The 13,436-nt window shown below is 38.6% G+C and overlaps 1 protein-coding gene across 7 annotated transcripts; it reads left to right on the top strand.

The window, feature by feature from the left end:
- The first annotated feature begins 503 nt into the window (after nucleotides 1-503).
- On the top strand, nucleotides 504-11,094 carry LOC126596079 (protein NRT1/ PTR FAMILY 5.14-like). 7 transcript variants are annotated; one of them, XM_050262555.1, is made up of 5 exons: nucleotides 505-679; nucleotides 715-756; nucleotides 2,472-2,658; nucleotides 3,135-3,355; nucleotides 9,441-11,094. In XM_050262555.1, exons 3-5 carry the CDS (start codon nucleotides 2,484-2,486, stop codon nucleotides 10,893-10,895), a joined length of 1,851 nt encoding a protein of 616 aa, XP_050118512.1. In that variant the 5' UTR covers nucleotides 505-679; nucleotides 715-756; nucleotides 2,472-2,483; the 3' UTR covers nucleotides 10,896-11,094. The 7 variants fall into 7 exon arrangements, with proteins under 7 accessions (XP_050118509.1, XP_050118510.1, XP_050118513.1 ...); XM_050262552.1 differs by having other exon boundaries at nucleotides 504-756; nucleotides 2,460-2,658; XM_050262553.1 differs by lacking the exon at nucleotides 715-756 and having other exon boundaries at nucleotides 504-693; nucleotides 2,460-2,658.
- The last annotated feature ends 2,342 nt before the right edge of the window (nucleotides 11,095-13,436 follow it).

Genomic DNA, 13,436 nt, shown 5'->3' on the forward strand with positions numbered 1-13,436 from the left:
AACCACTACCACCACTTGTTTTGTTTTGTTTTGGTCAGAAGACTCAGAAGTCAGAGCCACTACCACCACTTAAAAGTATTAAAAGAAGAGTATGGCTAAAGTAATGCTAATAATTCGACGTACGGACTGGACCTACAAGCCACTACGTTCCAATAATTTGGGAATTTTTAGCACATGGAAATACTTTTCAAAGTCTTCGTGAAAAACAAAACTAATGAGGATTCTCCTATCATCTTTGTGAAGATTTTAGAATTTTTTTTTTGTGAGGATAATCTTTAAATCGTATTCGTTTATTGTATATTATGTGATTATAAATTATTTAAAATTAAATATAAATAATATTTAACGAAAATTGATCATACAATATACAATGAATAGATACAATTTAAAAATACTTAGATCCTCATAAAAAGATTAAGAGAATCCTCCAATGAAAACATCTTGAAAAGTCTGCATCTTGTTTTTCAATTTCTTTTTCCTTTTTCTTTCTTTTTCTTAGAAAGGTTGTTCTTTTTGGATGCTTCCCGTTTCAATCTCAAATAAATCCTTAGCTTAGGACCATCTCGCAGCCTTAGACTGCCTGAAACAAAATTTCCTTGAATTGTCGAGTATAGTAATAGTAGATCTCTCTCTCTCTCTCTCTACATCTGCACTCGGAGTAGCACAGTGAAGAGTCATTTGGTGCCGTCAATTGTAGCACAGTGAAGAGTCATCTGGTGCCGTCAATTGTAAGTTAACGTTTGACTATTGTCGGAGGTAACTAGGCATGCATCTTTTACAAACTTTATATGATCTTCCCTGCTGTAGTTAGTTAATTAATCAGGAATTAGATTATAATTCTGAAATTAGATTAATTTTTTTACAAAAATTGGGTATGAGATTAATCTAGTAGGACAAAGTATACCGGTACCATAATCATGCTTTACATTCCCCTCAGTATAACATTTCGATACAAATTGCTTGCAATATGTTTTTTCTAAGATCTTATTTTTATCTCTACATATGAACTTGTATATATTTATGTAGCGATATAGTAACTATACAGAAAGAGGTCGCACTTGGTGCGATGGCAAGTGCCTTCGCCCATGAGCGGTAGGTCTCGGGTTCGAGACTTGGGAGCAGCCTCTCCATAAATGGGGGTAAGGCTAGCCGACATTCACCTCTCCCAGACCCTGCGTAAAGCGGGAGCCTTGTGCACTGGGTACGACCTTTTTTATAGTAACTATACAGAACCTATATGGTATATGCAACATTAAGTGCTTTTTGGGGATGAGAAATGATGATATACACTCCTGAAGTGTGTCACGTGTACGTCACACAACTTAAATTCACAAGAATTGGATAGAATAACTTTAAAACCTTCAGTATGGATGAAATTGGCAACTTCTAATGATTTTTTTTTTCTTGAAAAAACGATATTATCTACACTAAGGGAGAAGGGAGTAGGCTAAACCTTATAGTGGGGGTGGGCTAGCAATAATGTGGTTAAAATTCGCTTTTGGCGAGAATCGAACCTAAGACCTCTCACTTACAAGTGAAGAGGAAGATCACTAAACCATAATACTGAGTGGCAACTTTTAATCAATTTAAGGACTTATTTTATCGAAAAAAATAATTTAGGAACGTCGCTCATGTACTAATTCAGGGACAAAATCAACTGTTTACTCTTAGTTAAATGTTAAGAGCATCTCCAATCATGATCTCTATTTCACTGAACATGTGTAGATATGTTTAATACTGGTTTATTGAACAATTTTGGAATCCATGGTTCTTAAAATACGGGAAATCATAAGTAATTCTCGAGAAAAAAAGTTGGCATAGCTCATCTAGATCTCCCTCAATAATATTTTTTACATGTATTGCTTGAAAAATTGTGTCAATACATCAAGGCATCAAGATTAAAAGTGGAAGAGAATAGAGTTAGGTTTTTGAGGGTTTGGAGGGACTCAATGAGTCATGAATATCTTGGATGAGATTCTCTCTAATATAGATTGTCACAAATTTGATCAAATTGCTGACAGACCCTACAATACAGGGTGGAAATTACAATTTTAGTGTGATTTACATGTATTAGAGAGTGATAGCCTCTGTTTTTATATTTTATAGAAGCAATATGTTAAAAATACAAAGAGGTGCCAGCGGTTCACCAATATTATTTCCAACCTAATTACTTGTGAAATCCAATATATATATTTTTTTTCTTTTTGTGTTCGATATCCTTATCGATCTTTAATTATATATTTAATTGTGGTACATACATTGAGGGTGATCTGTGTCTAACACTTTATACCACAGATGTTGTATGGGCCTCATATTTCCAATATACAAGGTTCCGATTCTCTGAGCAATAGAAGTCACAGTTACTGAACTGTGGCAGCAGCAACGATGGCTATTGCCTTTTTGTAGCAGTGAGTATGCAATATATATACTACACTCTCGAGTATAATTTCTTTTGTTAGCTATGGTTGCAGGTTTTGCTTGCCATGGGAAGATTTTCCAGAACTGTGTCGGCATTGTCAGAAGGAACGGTTCAGCGGCTCATTCAGATAGGAATTAATTGGGGTCATTACAACGTTTTTCCCGGAAAATGCTGCCATATAGTGAGAAAGTGGCTCGGAAACCACTTCTACTTCTCCAAGGCTACTACATGCATTCGAGGTGAGGGTCATTGATCAATCTCTATTGAATTTTTTATTTTTTTTAGTACATTGATATATTTTTACATTAAGGGGAGAGAGACTTCTGGTAAATCACACAATGGCCAACTTAATTTGGTGGCAAATTCACATATAAATCTTGATAACATTATACTTTAAAACACACACACACACTCTTGAAACTAAATATTTTACAAAAAAATCAATTTGCTATGCAAAACCGAAGGAATTTTACACCTAAAAATTCAATCGGAGTATGACAAGTGAATAGATGCGGGGTTTTTTCTTCCTCCAATTAATTAAGCACCTTAAGTGTTTTTCTATTAAACATACAACTGACAGTGTAATTTTTCTGATTTACAAGATATTATCTCTCTCGAAATAAGAGAAACGGAACTTCATTACTGCAGATTCGGGAATTAATTCAAACCAACTTTCTGATCTCTCTTGTTTCTTTGTGATGACATATATAAATAGGTTTGGTTTTCAGCCACAGCTTCGTAAATCATGCAATAGTGGGTATCTTGGTAACGTACTTGACGGACGTTTGGAGTACCGAACACTTTGAAATGGCTGCATTAGTTACCAATCTACAAGATGGGTTTACAGCCGTCACGGTTATTGGTCTTGCTCATATATCAGACACACACAAGAGTCGTTTTAAAATGATTGTCTCCACAAATGCTGCTTATTTTCTTGTAAGCCTTCTTCAAAATTTAATATAGGTCTAACCATTCATTTAGTTTCACTTTCTAAATGAACTGTTAATATTGTAGGTCAGAATTCAAGGATCATCTATTTAAAAAAATAAAAAATCTAAAATCGTTTAATTATACATAATTGTGATCATATAAACAAGGGCGGGACCAAACTTAGGCTTAGGCTTAGTCTCTCCAGCATAACTAACTTTTTTTTATTGATCAAGCATAACTAATTAATCAGTACCAAACAAAAACAAAAACAAAATTACCATGTCCTACATCTAAAGCCCATATATCCTCACTCATACAATATTTTAGGATAATCTAGGGAGAGGGGGCCGGTGGCAAGAGAGAGAATGGAGAGATTTAATTGTGAGGTGTGTTATATTCCACCAATTGTGCCTTTATTTATAAAGGTCAATTCCTTACCCTACAACAACAAACAACAACAAAGCTTTTTTCCACTAAGTGGGGTCGGCTATGTGAATCCTAGAACATCATTGCGCTCGGTTTTGTGTCATGTCCTCCGTTAGATCCAAGTACTCTAAGTCTTTTCTTAGGGTCTCTTCCAAAGGTCTTCCTCTACCCCTTCGACCCTGAACATCTGTCCCGTAGTCACATCTTCGAACTGGAGCGTCAGTAGGCCTTCTTTGCACATGTCCAACCCACTCATTCCTAATCTTATCCTTTCTCGTGAGCCCACACCTCCAACGAAGCATCCTCATCTCCGCTACACCCATTTTGTGTACGTGTTGATGCTTCACCGCCCAACATTCTGTGCCATACAGCATTACCGACCTTATTGTCGTCCTATAAAATTTTCCCTTGAGCTTCAATGGCATACGACGGTCACACAACACGCCGGATGCACTATTCCACTTCATTCATCCTGTTTGTATTCCATATATTCTGTCTTTGATCGGCTTAGGCGAAGACTTTTAGATTCCAACACTTCTCTTCAAAGGTTAAGCTTCGCATTTACCCCTTCCTAAGTTTCATCTATCAACCCTATATCGTCTGCGAAAAGCATACACTAAGGAATAACATCTTGAATGTCCTGTTAACTCATCCATTACCAATGCAAAAAGGTAAGGGCTTAAGGATTGTTGATGCACAAAATCAGTGAGGACTTTGGTACAACAGAAAGTATTAAGTTTGTGACCTTCGCTCGATTGCTCCGATCATTAGTGTGGATAAATATGTAAAAGGATAGAGACAAAAGAGCAAACACAAGATGTACGTGGTTCACCCAGATTTGCTATGTCCACAGAGTAGAGGAGTTCTCATTAATTGTGAAGGGTTTACACAAGTACATAGGTTCAAGCTCTCATTTAGTGGGTACAAGTGAATGATTTAGTACAAATGACATTAATAAATATTTTGGGAGAATGATCTCCTTTTATAGAAGAAAGTTTCTAGCCTTGTTCTGACATTGACACGTGTCGTGTTGTGATTGGCTTCCGATGTTGACACGTGTCGCGTTATGATTGACTTCTGATGTCGACACGTGTCTCTCTATGATTGGCCTCCTGGTTGGAGGGGAAGCTCCTCGGTTGGGGACCAAAGTGTAGTATCGTCTTCACTTGCCTTATCTGTCTCATAGGTAGATGTGGTATCTTCTCTGGAAGTACTCTTCCTCCGTTCAGGGGTGGTATCTTTCACTGGTTGAGATGCACAAGGTAATGTATCAATTTCACTTGAAGCTTACTTGTAGTTTCAGGCTTGGTCAAGCGCGATACAAACCATGTAGTAGGAGTCCCCCAAGTTGTCAAGCTAAGGGATTTGCTGAAAGAGGTGACAGACAAGGTAAGCAATCAGAGCTCTAAGCAATCAGTCCTAGATCAGAAGTTTGATTTCGAGTTCCGGCTGATTGTTCTCATTCTCCTTATCTTGCAGGCAGCATGAAGAATAAAGAGAAGAAAAGGAGAAGAGATGATATGAGATACTTTTGCTTTTGAAGAAGTAACTTTCCATAGGCTTATTCTTGAACTGGGCTGAAGGGTTTTCTGGTTACCTCCAGAGTATAAGGCCTACTGAAGAATTTGAGGGTCAAAACAAGTCCATCAAATCTAGAGTACGTTCGACCCTGCTGCTATGGGATACTTTTGTTGTTGACAAAGTAATGGAAGTATCGGCACGTGTTCTGTTACGCTTGTCTCCACATGCTTCCTTGTATTCTTCTCACTTGCCCTATCTGTTCATCAGACAAATGTGGTATCTTCTCTGGAAGCATAAGATGTTGAAGATGAATACTCGAGAGCAATGCCAGGTAAGTAATCAGGTAAGGGATTCCAGGCAGTCAGTTCCTGACTGGAAGCATGATTCCAAGTGCTGACTGATTGCTCTCTTTCTCCTTGTCTTGCAGGTAAGAACAAGGCCAAAGGAAAAGACAGGGAAAAAGCATGATATGGGATACTCTTGCTTTTAACCCTGATGATATGAGATATTCTTACTCTGGTGTAGCTTGTTTGCAGAGGTATTATCGAGGGGAAAGAAAACTGAGTATTTCGAGAGGCTTCGTTGGGAGTGTTTTCTCATATATTATGGAAGGGTTGAACATTTTTGCACGTCTGCCTGTCCGTTGAGGATGGGGGTCGACATATATAGGAGTCTCCCTAACAACAAGTAGTAATGCTATTCCTTTACCCTTTTTGGTCATAGCACTGTAGTGGGAGCTGTCAGCTTCACGTGTTTTAACTCGGTCAGAGCACTTTGAAAAAGTGGTATGTGGTATCTGGAAAGCTGATGTTGCGTGTGAAGATTACAGACAAGCTTTATCCAAGGAGATTTGGCTCTCGAAGTTGAGAAAGCGATGCCTTTTTGGTTTTCGAACAAGCGATCCTGTCGAAGATCTGGCTCTCGAGATTCGGAGAACGGTGCCTTTTCAATTTTTGAGAAAGCAATCCTGCTGGGAGTCTGGCTCTTGAAATTCAAAAAGCGGTGTCTCTTCAATTTTTGAGAAAGTAATCCTGTTGGGGGTCTGGCTCTCGAGATTCGGATGGCGGTACTTTTCGATTTTGGAGCAAGCAATCTTGTTGGGAGTGTTTTCTCGAATGTGAGTAAAGGTTCGGCATTTTTGCTAGTCTACCTTGCCACGGAGCACAGAGGTTGACACACAGGGACTTTCCAATTATCCAGCAGTGGTGCTGTTCCTTTACCCTTGTAGGTAATAATATGGTAGTAAACCTTCAAAATTTATGTGTCTAAACTTTGTTAGTGCTGTTTCTTTGCAATTCTTTTACCCTTCTTGGTCATAGCGATGTAGTGGGAGCTGCAAGCTTCACGTGTCTAAACTTTTTCAGAGATCTTTGGCAAAGTTATCTGTGGTACCCATGAGCTGATGTTGCGTGTGGAAAGTGGATGATTGAATAGTAAGATTCACGTGCTTTCTACTTCACCAGAAATCTTCGACAGAATGCCCGTAATTTCCGCAAAGCTGATTGTGCATGTGACAGATGCTGACAAGGCTGAGAAAGCAGGTGCCTCTTCGATTTCTGATATCGGCCCTCGTGGTCTCTGAGTAGCCAAGCTTTTGAGAAAGCAAGCGCTTCTTCAATTTTTGAGATCGGCCATCGTGGTTTTTGAGCAACCCAGCTTTTGAGAAAGCAAACGCCTTTTCGATCTCTGAGATCGGCCCTCGTGGTTTCTGAGCAGCCCAGCTTTTGAGAAAGCAAACGCCTCTTCGATTTTTAAGCAGGCGCCTTTTCAATTTCTGAAGCTCCGTCGAGTGCAGATTTTTATAGAGGCTGACATTAAGTTCCAAAGCACACTTGAATCTCCACTAGTAGAAGCTCCCTTCTTGCACTTCTAAGATCTTAATTTGTCCGACCTCTTCTCTTTTCAACACCTTTGAAAATGTCTGGATCTTCCGACCGTCGTTTTGACTTGAACCTTGGTGAAGAAGCAGCCGCGCCTTCTCCAGACAACATATGGCGCCCATCATTCTTATCCCCTACTGGTTCTCTTACCATTGGGGATTCCGTGATGAAGAATGATATGACCGCTACGATGGTGGCCAGGAACATTCTTACTCCCAAAGATAACAGACTTTTTTCCAAACGGTCTGATGAGTTGGCTGTTAAGGATTCTCTGGCTTTCAATGTTTAGTGTGCAGGTTCTGTGTCGAATATGGCTCAACGCCTATTTGCTCAAACCCGCCAAGTTGAATCATTGGCGGCTGAAATGATGAGTCTCAAGCAGGAGATTAGAGGGCTCAAGCATGAGAATAAACAGTTGCACAGGCTCGCACATGACTATGCTACAAACATGAAAATGAAGCTTGACTAGATGAAGGAATCTGATGGTCAGATTTTACTTGATCATTAGAGGTTTGTGGGTTTGTTCCAAAGGCATTTATTACCTTCGTCTTCTAGGGTTGTACCGCGTAATGAAGCTCCAAATGATCAGCCTCCGATGCCTCTTCCTTCTAGGGTTCTGTCCAGTACTGAGGCTCCGAGTGATCACCCTCCGGTGCCTTCTCTTTCTGGGGCTCTACAGACTGCTGAGACCTCTCTTTGTGAAGGCCCCCTCTTGTTTGTTTATTTTGACTCATGTATATCTACATATTTGTAACTTATCGAATATATCAATAAATAAACTTTGCTTCATTTCAACGTATTGTGTTAAATACACCAAAGCCTTCTTCACTAAGTTCTTTGAATTTTTCTTTTGTTGAAGCTTGTATGTTGAAGATTTGTGAGTGAAGCATGTAGGTTGAGGTAGTGTTCCCTTAATTTCTTGTGTGAGAAAAACTTCTTGGTTGGAGACTTGAAAAATCCAAGTCACTGAGTAGGGTCGGCTATATGAATCTTAGAACGCCATTGTGCTCAGTCCTGTGTCATGTCCTCCGTTAGATCCAAGTACTCTAAGTCTTTTCTTAGAGTCTCTTCCAAAGTTTTCCTAAGTCTTCCTCTACCCCTTCGGCCCTCAACCTCTATCCCGTAGTCGCATCTTCTAACCGGAGCGTCAATAGGCCTTCTTTACACATGTCCAAACCACCGTAACCATTTTTCTCTTAGCTTTCCTACAATTTCGGGTACTCCTACTTTACCTCGGATATTCTCATTCCTAATCTTATCCTTTCTCGTGTGCCCACACATCCAACGAAGCATCATCATCTCCGATACACCCATTTTATGTACGTGTTGATGCTTCACCGCCTAACATTCTGTGCCATACAACATCGCCGGCCTTATTACCGTCCTATAAAATTTTTCCTTGAGCTTCAGTGGCATACGGCGGTCACACAATACGCCGGATGCACTCTTCCACTTCATCCATCCAGCTTGTATTCTATGGTTGAGATCTCCATCTAATTCTCTGTTCTTTTGCAAGATAGATCCTAGGTAGCGAAAACAGTTCCTCTTTGGTATTTCCTGATCTCCGATCCTCACCCTTAACTCATTTTGGCCTCCATTTGCACTGAACTTGCACTCCATATATTCTGTCTTTGATCGGCTTAGGCGAAGATCTTTAGATTCCAACACTTCTCTCCAAAGGTTAAGCTTCACATTTACCCATTCCTGAGTTTCATCTATCAACACTATATCGTCTGCGAAAGGCATACACCAAGGAATATCATCTTGAATATGTCCTGTTAACTCATCCATTACCAACGCAAAAATGTAAGGACTTAAGGATGAGCCTTGATGTAATCCTACAGTTATGGGGAAGCTTTCGGTTTGTCCTTCATGAGTTCTTACGGCAATCTTTGCTCCTTCATACATATCCTTTATAGCTTGGATATATGCTACTCGTACTCCTTTCTTCTCCAAAATCCTCCAGATAATGTCTCTTGGGACCCTTTCATACGCTTTTTCCATATTTATAAAGACCATGTGTAAATCATTTTTCCCCTCTCTATATCTTTCCATCAATCTTATATTAAATATAACTGCAACAAAAATTATTTTTCCATAAAAATAATATTTAATTGTGACCTAAACATTGAAAGGCTGAGATCATAAATTACATGTTGGAGAGTGATCAGTGTCATATTAGCTCACGAATTGATAATACAAAAATGTACATATATGCTTAATTTTTGGATTGCTATGTGTTAATTTGTTGCACGTATACGTAGGGACTTCTTCTATTATGGATTTGTTCTAAGTTCACGAGTGCACAAACTTCGGCTAAGGTATACTATGGAGCAGCCGTATTGTTAGTATTTGGCGAAGCTGGTCGATCGGCTACTTTGCAGGAATTTCTTGACGATCAATACTTCAGTGAACAGAAACAAACACCATCCTCAGATGAAAATTACTTAATACGTCTGGAAACTCGAAAAAAAACTTTGTGGTCCCATCCCTGGTTTTTAGGTGCATTCATATCTATTTTCCTTTCAACCGTGTCTTGGACACGTACCTTTTTTATTTCAGCAACTTTAGTGGGAGCTTCTTATCTAGTGTTCTTTCTTGGATACTCCTGCTACTTCGTACGAAGTAGAATCGATGAATCTAATTGGCGATCTCGTCTTAAATATATTGAAAAATTAGCCATCCTCTATCCAGTAGAACAACAAAGAGGAGGAGAGATTTGCATGGTCACCAGATTTTCCCACTCGTCGCCGTTGGGAGGACAAGAAGAACAGAGAAAAAAGTTATGGCTACCCATAAAACTCAAGGGGGGAAAGTGGTTTTTCATAGAAGTGATAGCTATGTGGTCGACCTTTTTAGCATACAGTTTGGTGGAGGCAACAGGTAGTACGTTCTTTTTCGAACAAATGAGTAACTTGGATAATAAATTTAAATCATTGAAGGTAGAGCCAATTTATTTCGAAGTATTGGGTTCCTTCTCGTGTTTCTTGGTATCGTTTCTGTATGAGTTACTAGTTCCGAAGAAGTGGCCAAACTCTATGCTGGTGAGAATTGGCTTGGGATTGGGTTGTTCCGTGCTATGTTGTGCTGCTGCATGGCAGGTTGAGAGAAAAAGGTTGAAGTTAGTTAGGAATGAGCGGTGGCATGAATATGATACTTCTGAGGCTACTTCTATGAGCATTTTGTGGCTGGTTCCGCAGTTTTTCCTGCTGGGACTAATGCAAGGGCTGGCCAAGGATGGACTGATTGATTTCCTTGCTGATCGAATTGCTAATATTGATAGACTAAGGGCTTGGTATTATGCATCCCACTTAACTGACTTCGCACTTGGCGTTGGAAAAATAACTACAGCCATTAGCATTTTGGTGTTCCGGCGAATTTGGTTCGATGACAGCATAAATAGGAGTCACGTGGACAAGTTTTACAAATGGTTAACATTCCTAAGTCTCATTAACGTAATTTATTACGTGTGCATCTCCTTTTACTTGTATGGCAACGAGGAATCACAAAATTCAGGTGACAGAGAATACGAAAAAATTACTGAATTAGCAGAAGGAGTGGAGGGGTGGAATGTTGATGATGAGAATGAGGTCTTAGACCCTCCTGTAGGTGGTGCTGAAAATGAAGATGAACAAACTACGATGGAAGAAGTACCGGTGCTCAATGACGATGATGAGATCCCTTCGTGGTCGTATGACCTTCACAGGTGCACAAAGTGATCGAGAAATTGAATCACAAAAGTGGTGATTGCTGTTGGTGTGAGGAGATTCCCACGTTTATTTCTTTGCAATTTCCTTGTTAAACAGGTTTTTAAATTGTTTTCTAGGTGTATGTAATATAATTCACATTGCAGACCATGGTTTTCTTCTTTCTGTTTAGTTATTTGTTCAGATTCTCGTATTAACCAAGTTAGCTATAGTACTGTGTTTTCCCCCTCTAAACCGACCCACGTTGGTTTGTTGATAGGATTTTTACCACCTGCAAAAGTAAGACTAAAAACACTTAAAATAGTTGCAAGAGTACAAGGTAGTCACAGTATAGTCGGCTCTAATAAGGTCGTTCTCCACAGAAATTGAATGAATAATTTATGTCAAAATCAAATCTTAGTTAATTATTTGAAAACAAAGTTGATTTGGAAAAAGTTGATTTTGTGATTTCAAAAAATAAAAACAAATTTAATAGAAATAATTAAATAAATTGGCAAAATAATATAGACTAAAAGAAATCGGTTTTTGAAAATTAAATTGTAAAAGCACTAGAGTAGTTCTGCCGCCACCTTAACAATCCTACATAGTTTTTCCAATTACTTATGACTTACATATGTGTATTTTTGAAGGTTAGGTTTTCCTAAAGTATGCCTACTTGGACCCTCAACATAGAGCGTATATCAAACATGCAACTCATCTGTGGTATTCAAATCAAATCTAAACATGCATGACTCGTTAAGTTTTGTGAAACCTTTTGAAAAACCATGCAACCCTTAAGACATGGTATTCATCTTAAATGAACTTGCACATATTAACCACAAGAAGCCTTCGTCAATTTAAGGGACCGACCTCCAACCAAAATTGCATCAAATTACTTTTCTAAACATCCCAATGGTGATCAAGCATCAAGACAATCAAATAGTTTAAACCAGTGATTAATAATTCAAACTTTGCATGCATAATATCATAAGTAAATTGGAAAGAAACTACATATTATTGCTAAGGCTCGTGGTCTGATGCGAGAATTACTTGACACACAAATTAAACCCTCTTTTGACAATTGTAGTATAGATGTAAGTAGGGTATCGTTCTAAACCAGGGATTAGGAAGGCTTGCTAAAACCTCTAAACTGACTCAAAAACAAAAAGAAACAAAGTTAAAAATGTAAACAAAAGATTTTAAAACAAGAAAGTAAAAGGGGGATTTGAGTTTGGTGAAGTTGAAAGTAAAAACGAATAAACTAAAAACTTAAATAGATTTTAAACAAATTTGGGTTGAATGGATAATGGAAGACTAGCTAAGGGGTTCTTCTCCACACATGTCTTGCTTGCATACAAAATGATTTCCAATTGCTCTTCGATAAGTTATGAATACTCAACGCCCCAAATTAACCGTGAATTGCACTAATTAACTGTCAGTTTTTCAACAAGTTATTAGATTGGATGATTGCATACGACAACCCAAAACATTCCCTACAAGTTCCCTACATGAATTGCATAATAGAGATACAAGCAAGAATCATTAAGTTCTATGAAAAACATAAGCATTGACGAGGCACTCATTACTATGATTTGCATGAAACTTATGCCAAGAATTTACTTAACGTGATTGTGACTAGCAACCTTCACTACTTGTGAATATAAGTTCATAACGATTAGGTGAAACTCCCTTATATTCTAGCGTCAAATTCATGCATGAAAATTAAGCGTGCACTCTCAACCAACATACACAAATTAGTTTTTATACGAACGGATAAGTAAATTGAATTCACAATTCAAGAAACGCAATTGGAAGTAATCAAATCATATAGCAAGCATAAACATGATTTTGAATCCCCCCCTAGCCAAGGGGGGTTTAGTTCCTCATTATTACAAAACAAAGATAAACAAATTTAACCATTGAAAAACAAAGGGAAGAAAGCACCTAAACGTTCCAACGATCCATGTTGGATAGCAAGCGCGTCCAAGGACTTTTCTCCTTCTCCTTGCCGCCACAACAAGGTTGGAATGATGTTGAAGGGTTGGTTATTTGGAGGAATGGATGGGAAGGGGTTTAGATATGTAGGAGAGGCAAGGAAAGGCTTGGAGAATGGTTAATTTCTGGATGATTTGAATGAGGTTGCTGCCATGGTATTTATAGGAAGAGGATGGACATGTTTAATGCAAAAATCTGGTGGAATGAAGTAGGTAAGGCATGGCAAGGTGGAGAATTGTTGGTGAGGGTAGGTTTTGAGTCATCCACTCACATGTCATGGTGAGTTAAGCATTGCATCATCCACTCAAATGTCATGGTGAGTTAAGCATTACATCATCCACTCAAATGTCATAGTGAGATAGGCATTGCATCATCACTAAAAAATCTGGTGGAAGTAAAACAAAGGGAAGGCCACGGCATTGATGAATTTTATGGGGTATGCATGGTTTTGAGTGAAGTTTTGGCCAATCCTTCTAGAAATTTATCCCTTCTTGCAACTTGTATTTGTTTCACCAGATTTTTAGCATGTTCCTAGCCTCTTTTTTTCTTCAAATTCGTCCATCCATCTTGCTCATATCA

The sequence above is a fragment of the Malus sylvestris genome, chromosome 13, assembly GCF_916048215.2.
Source record: "Malus sylvestris chromosome 13, drMalSylv7.2, whole genome shotgun sequence".
NCBI lineage: Eukaryota > Viridiplantae > Streptophyta > Magnoliopsida > Rosales > Rosaceae > Malus > Malus sylvestris.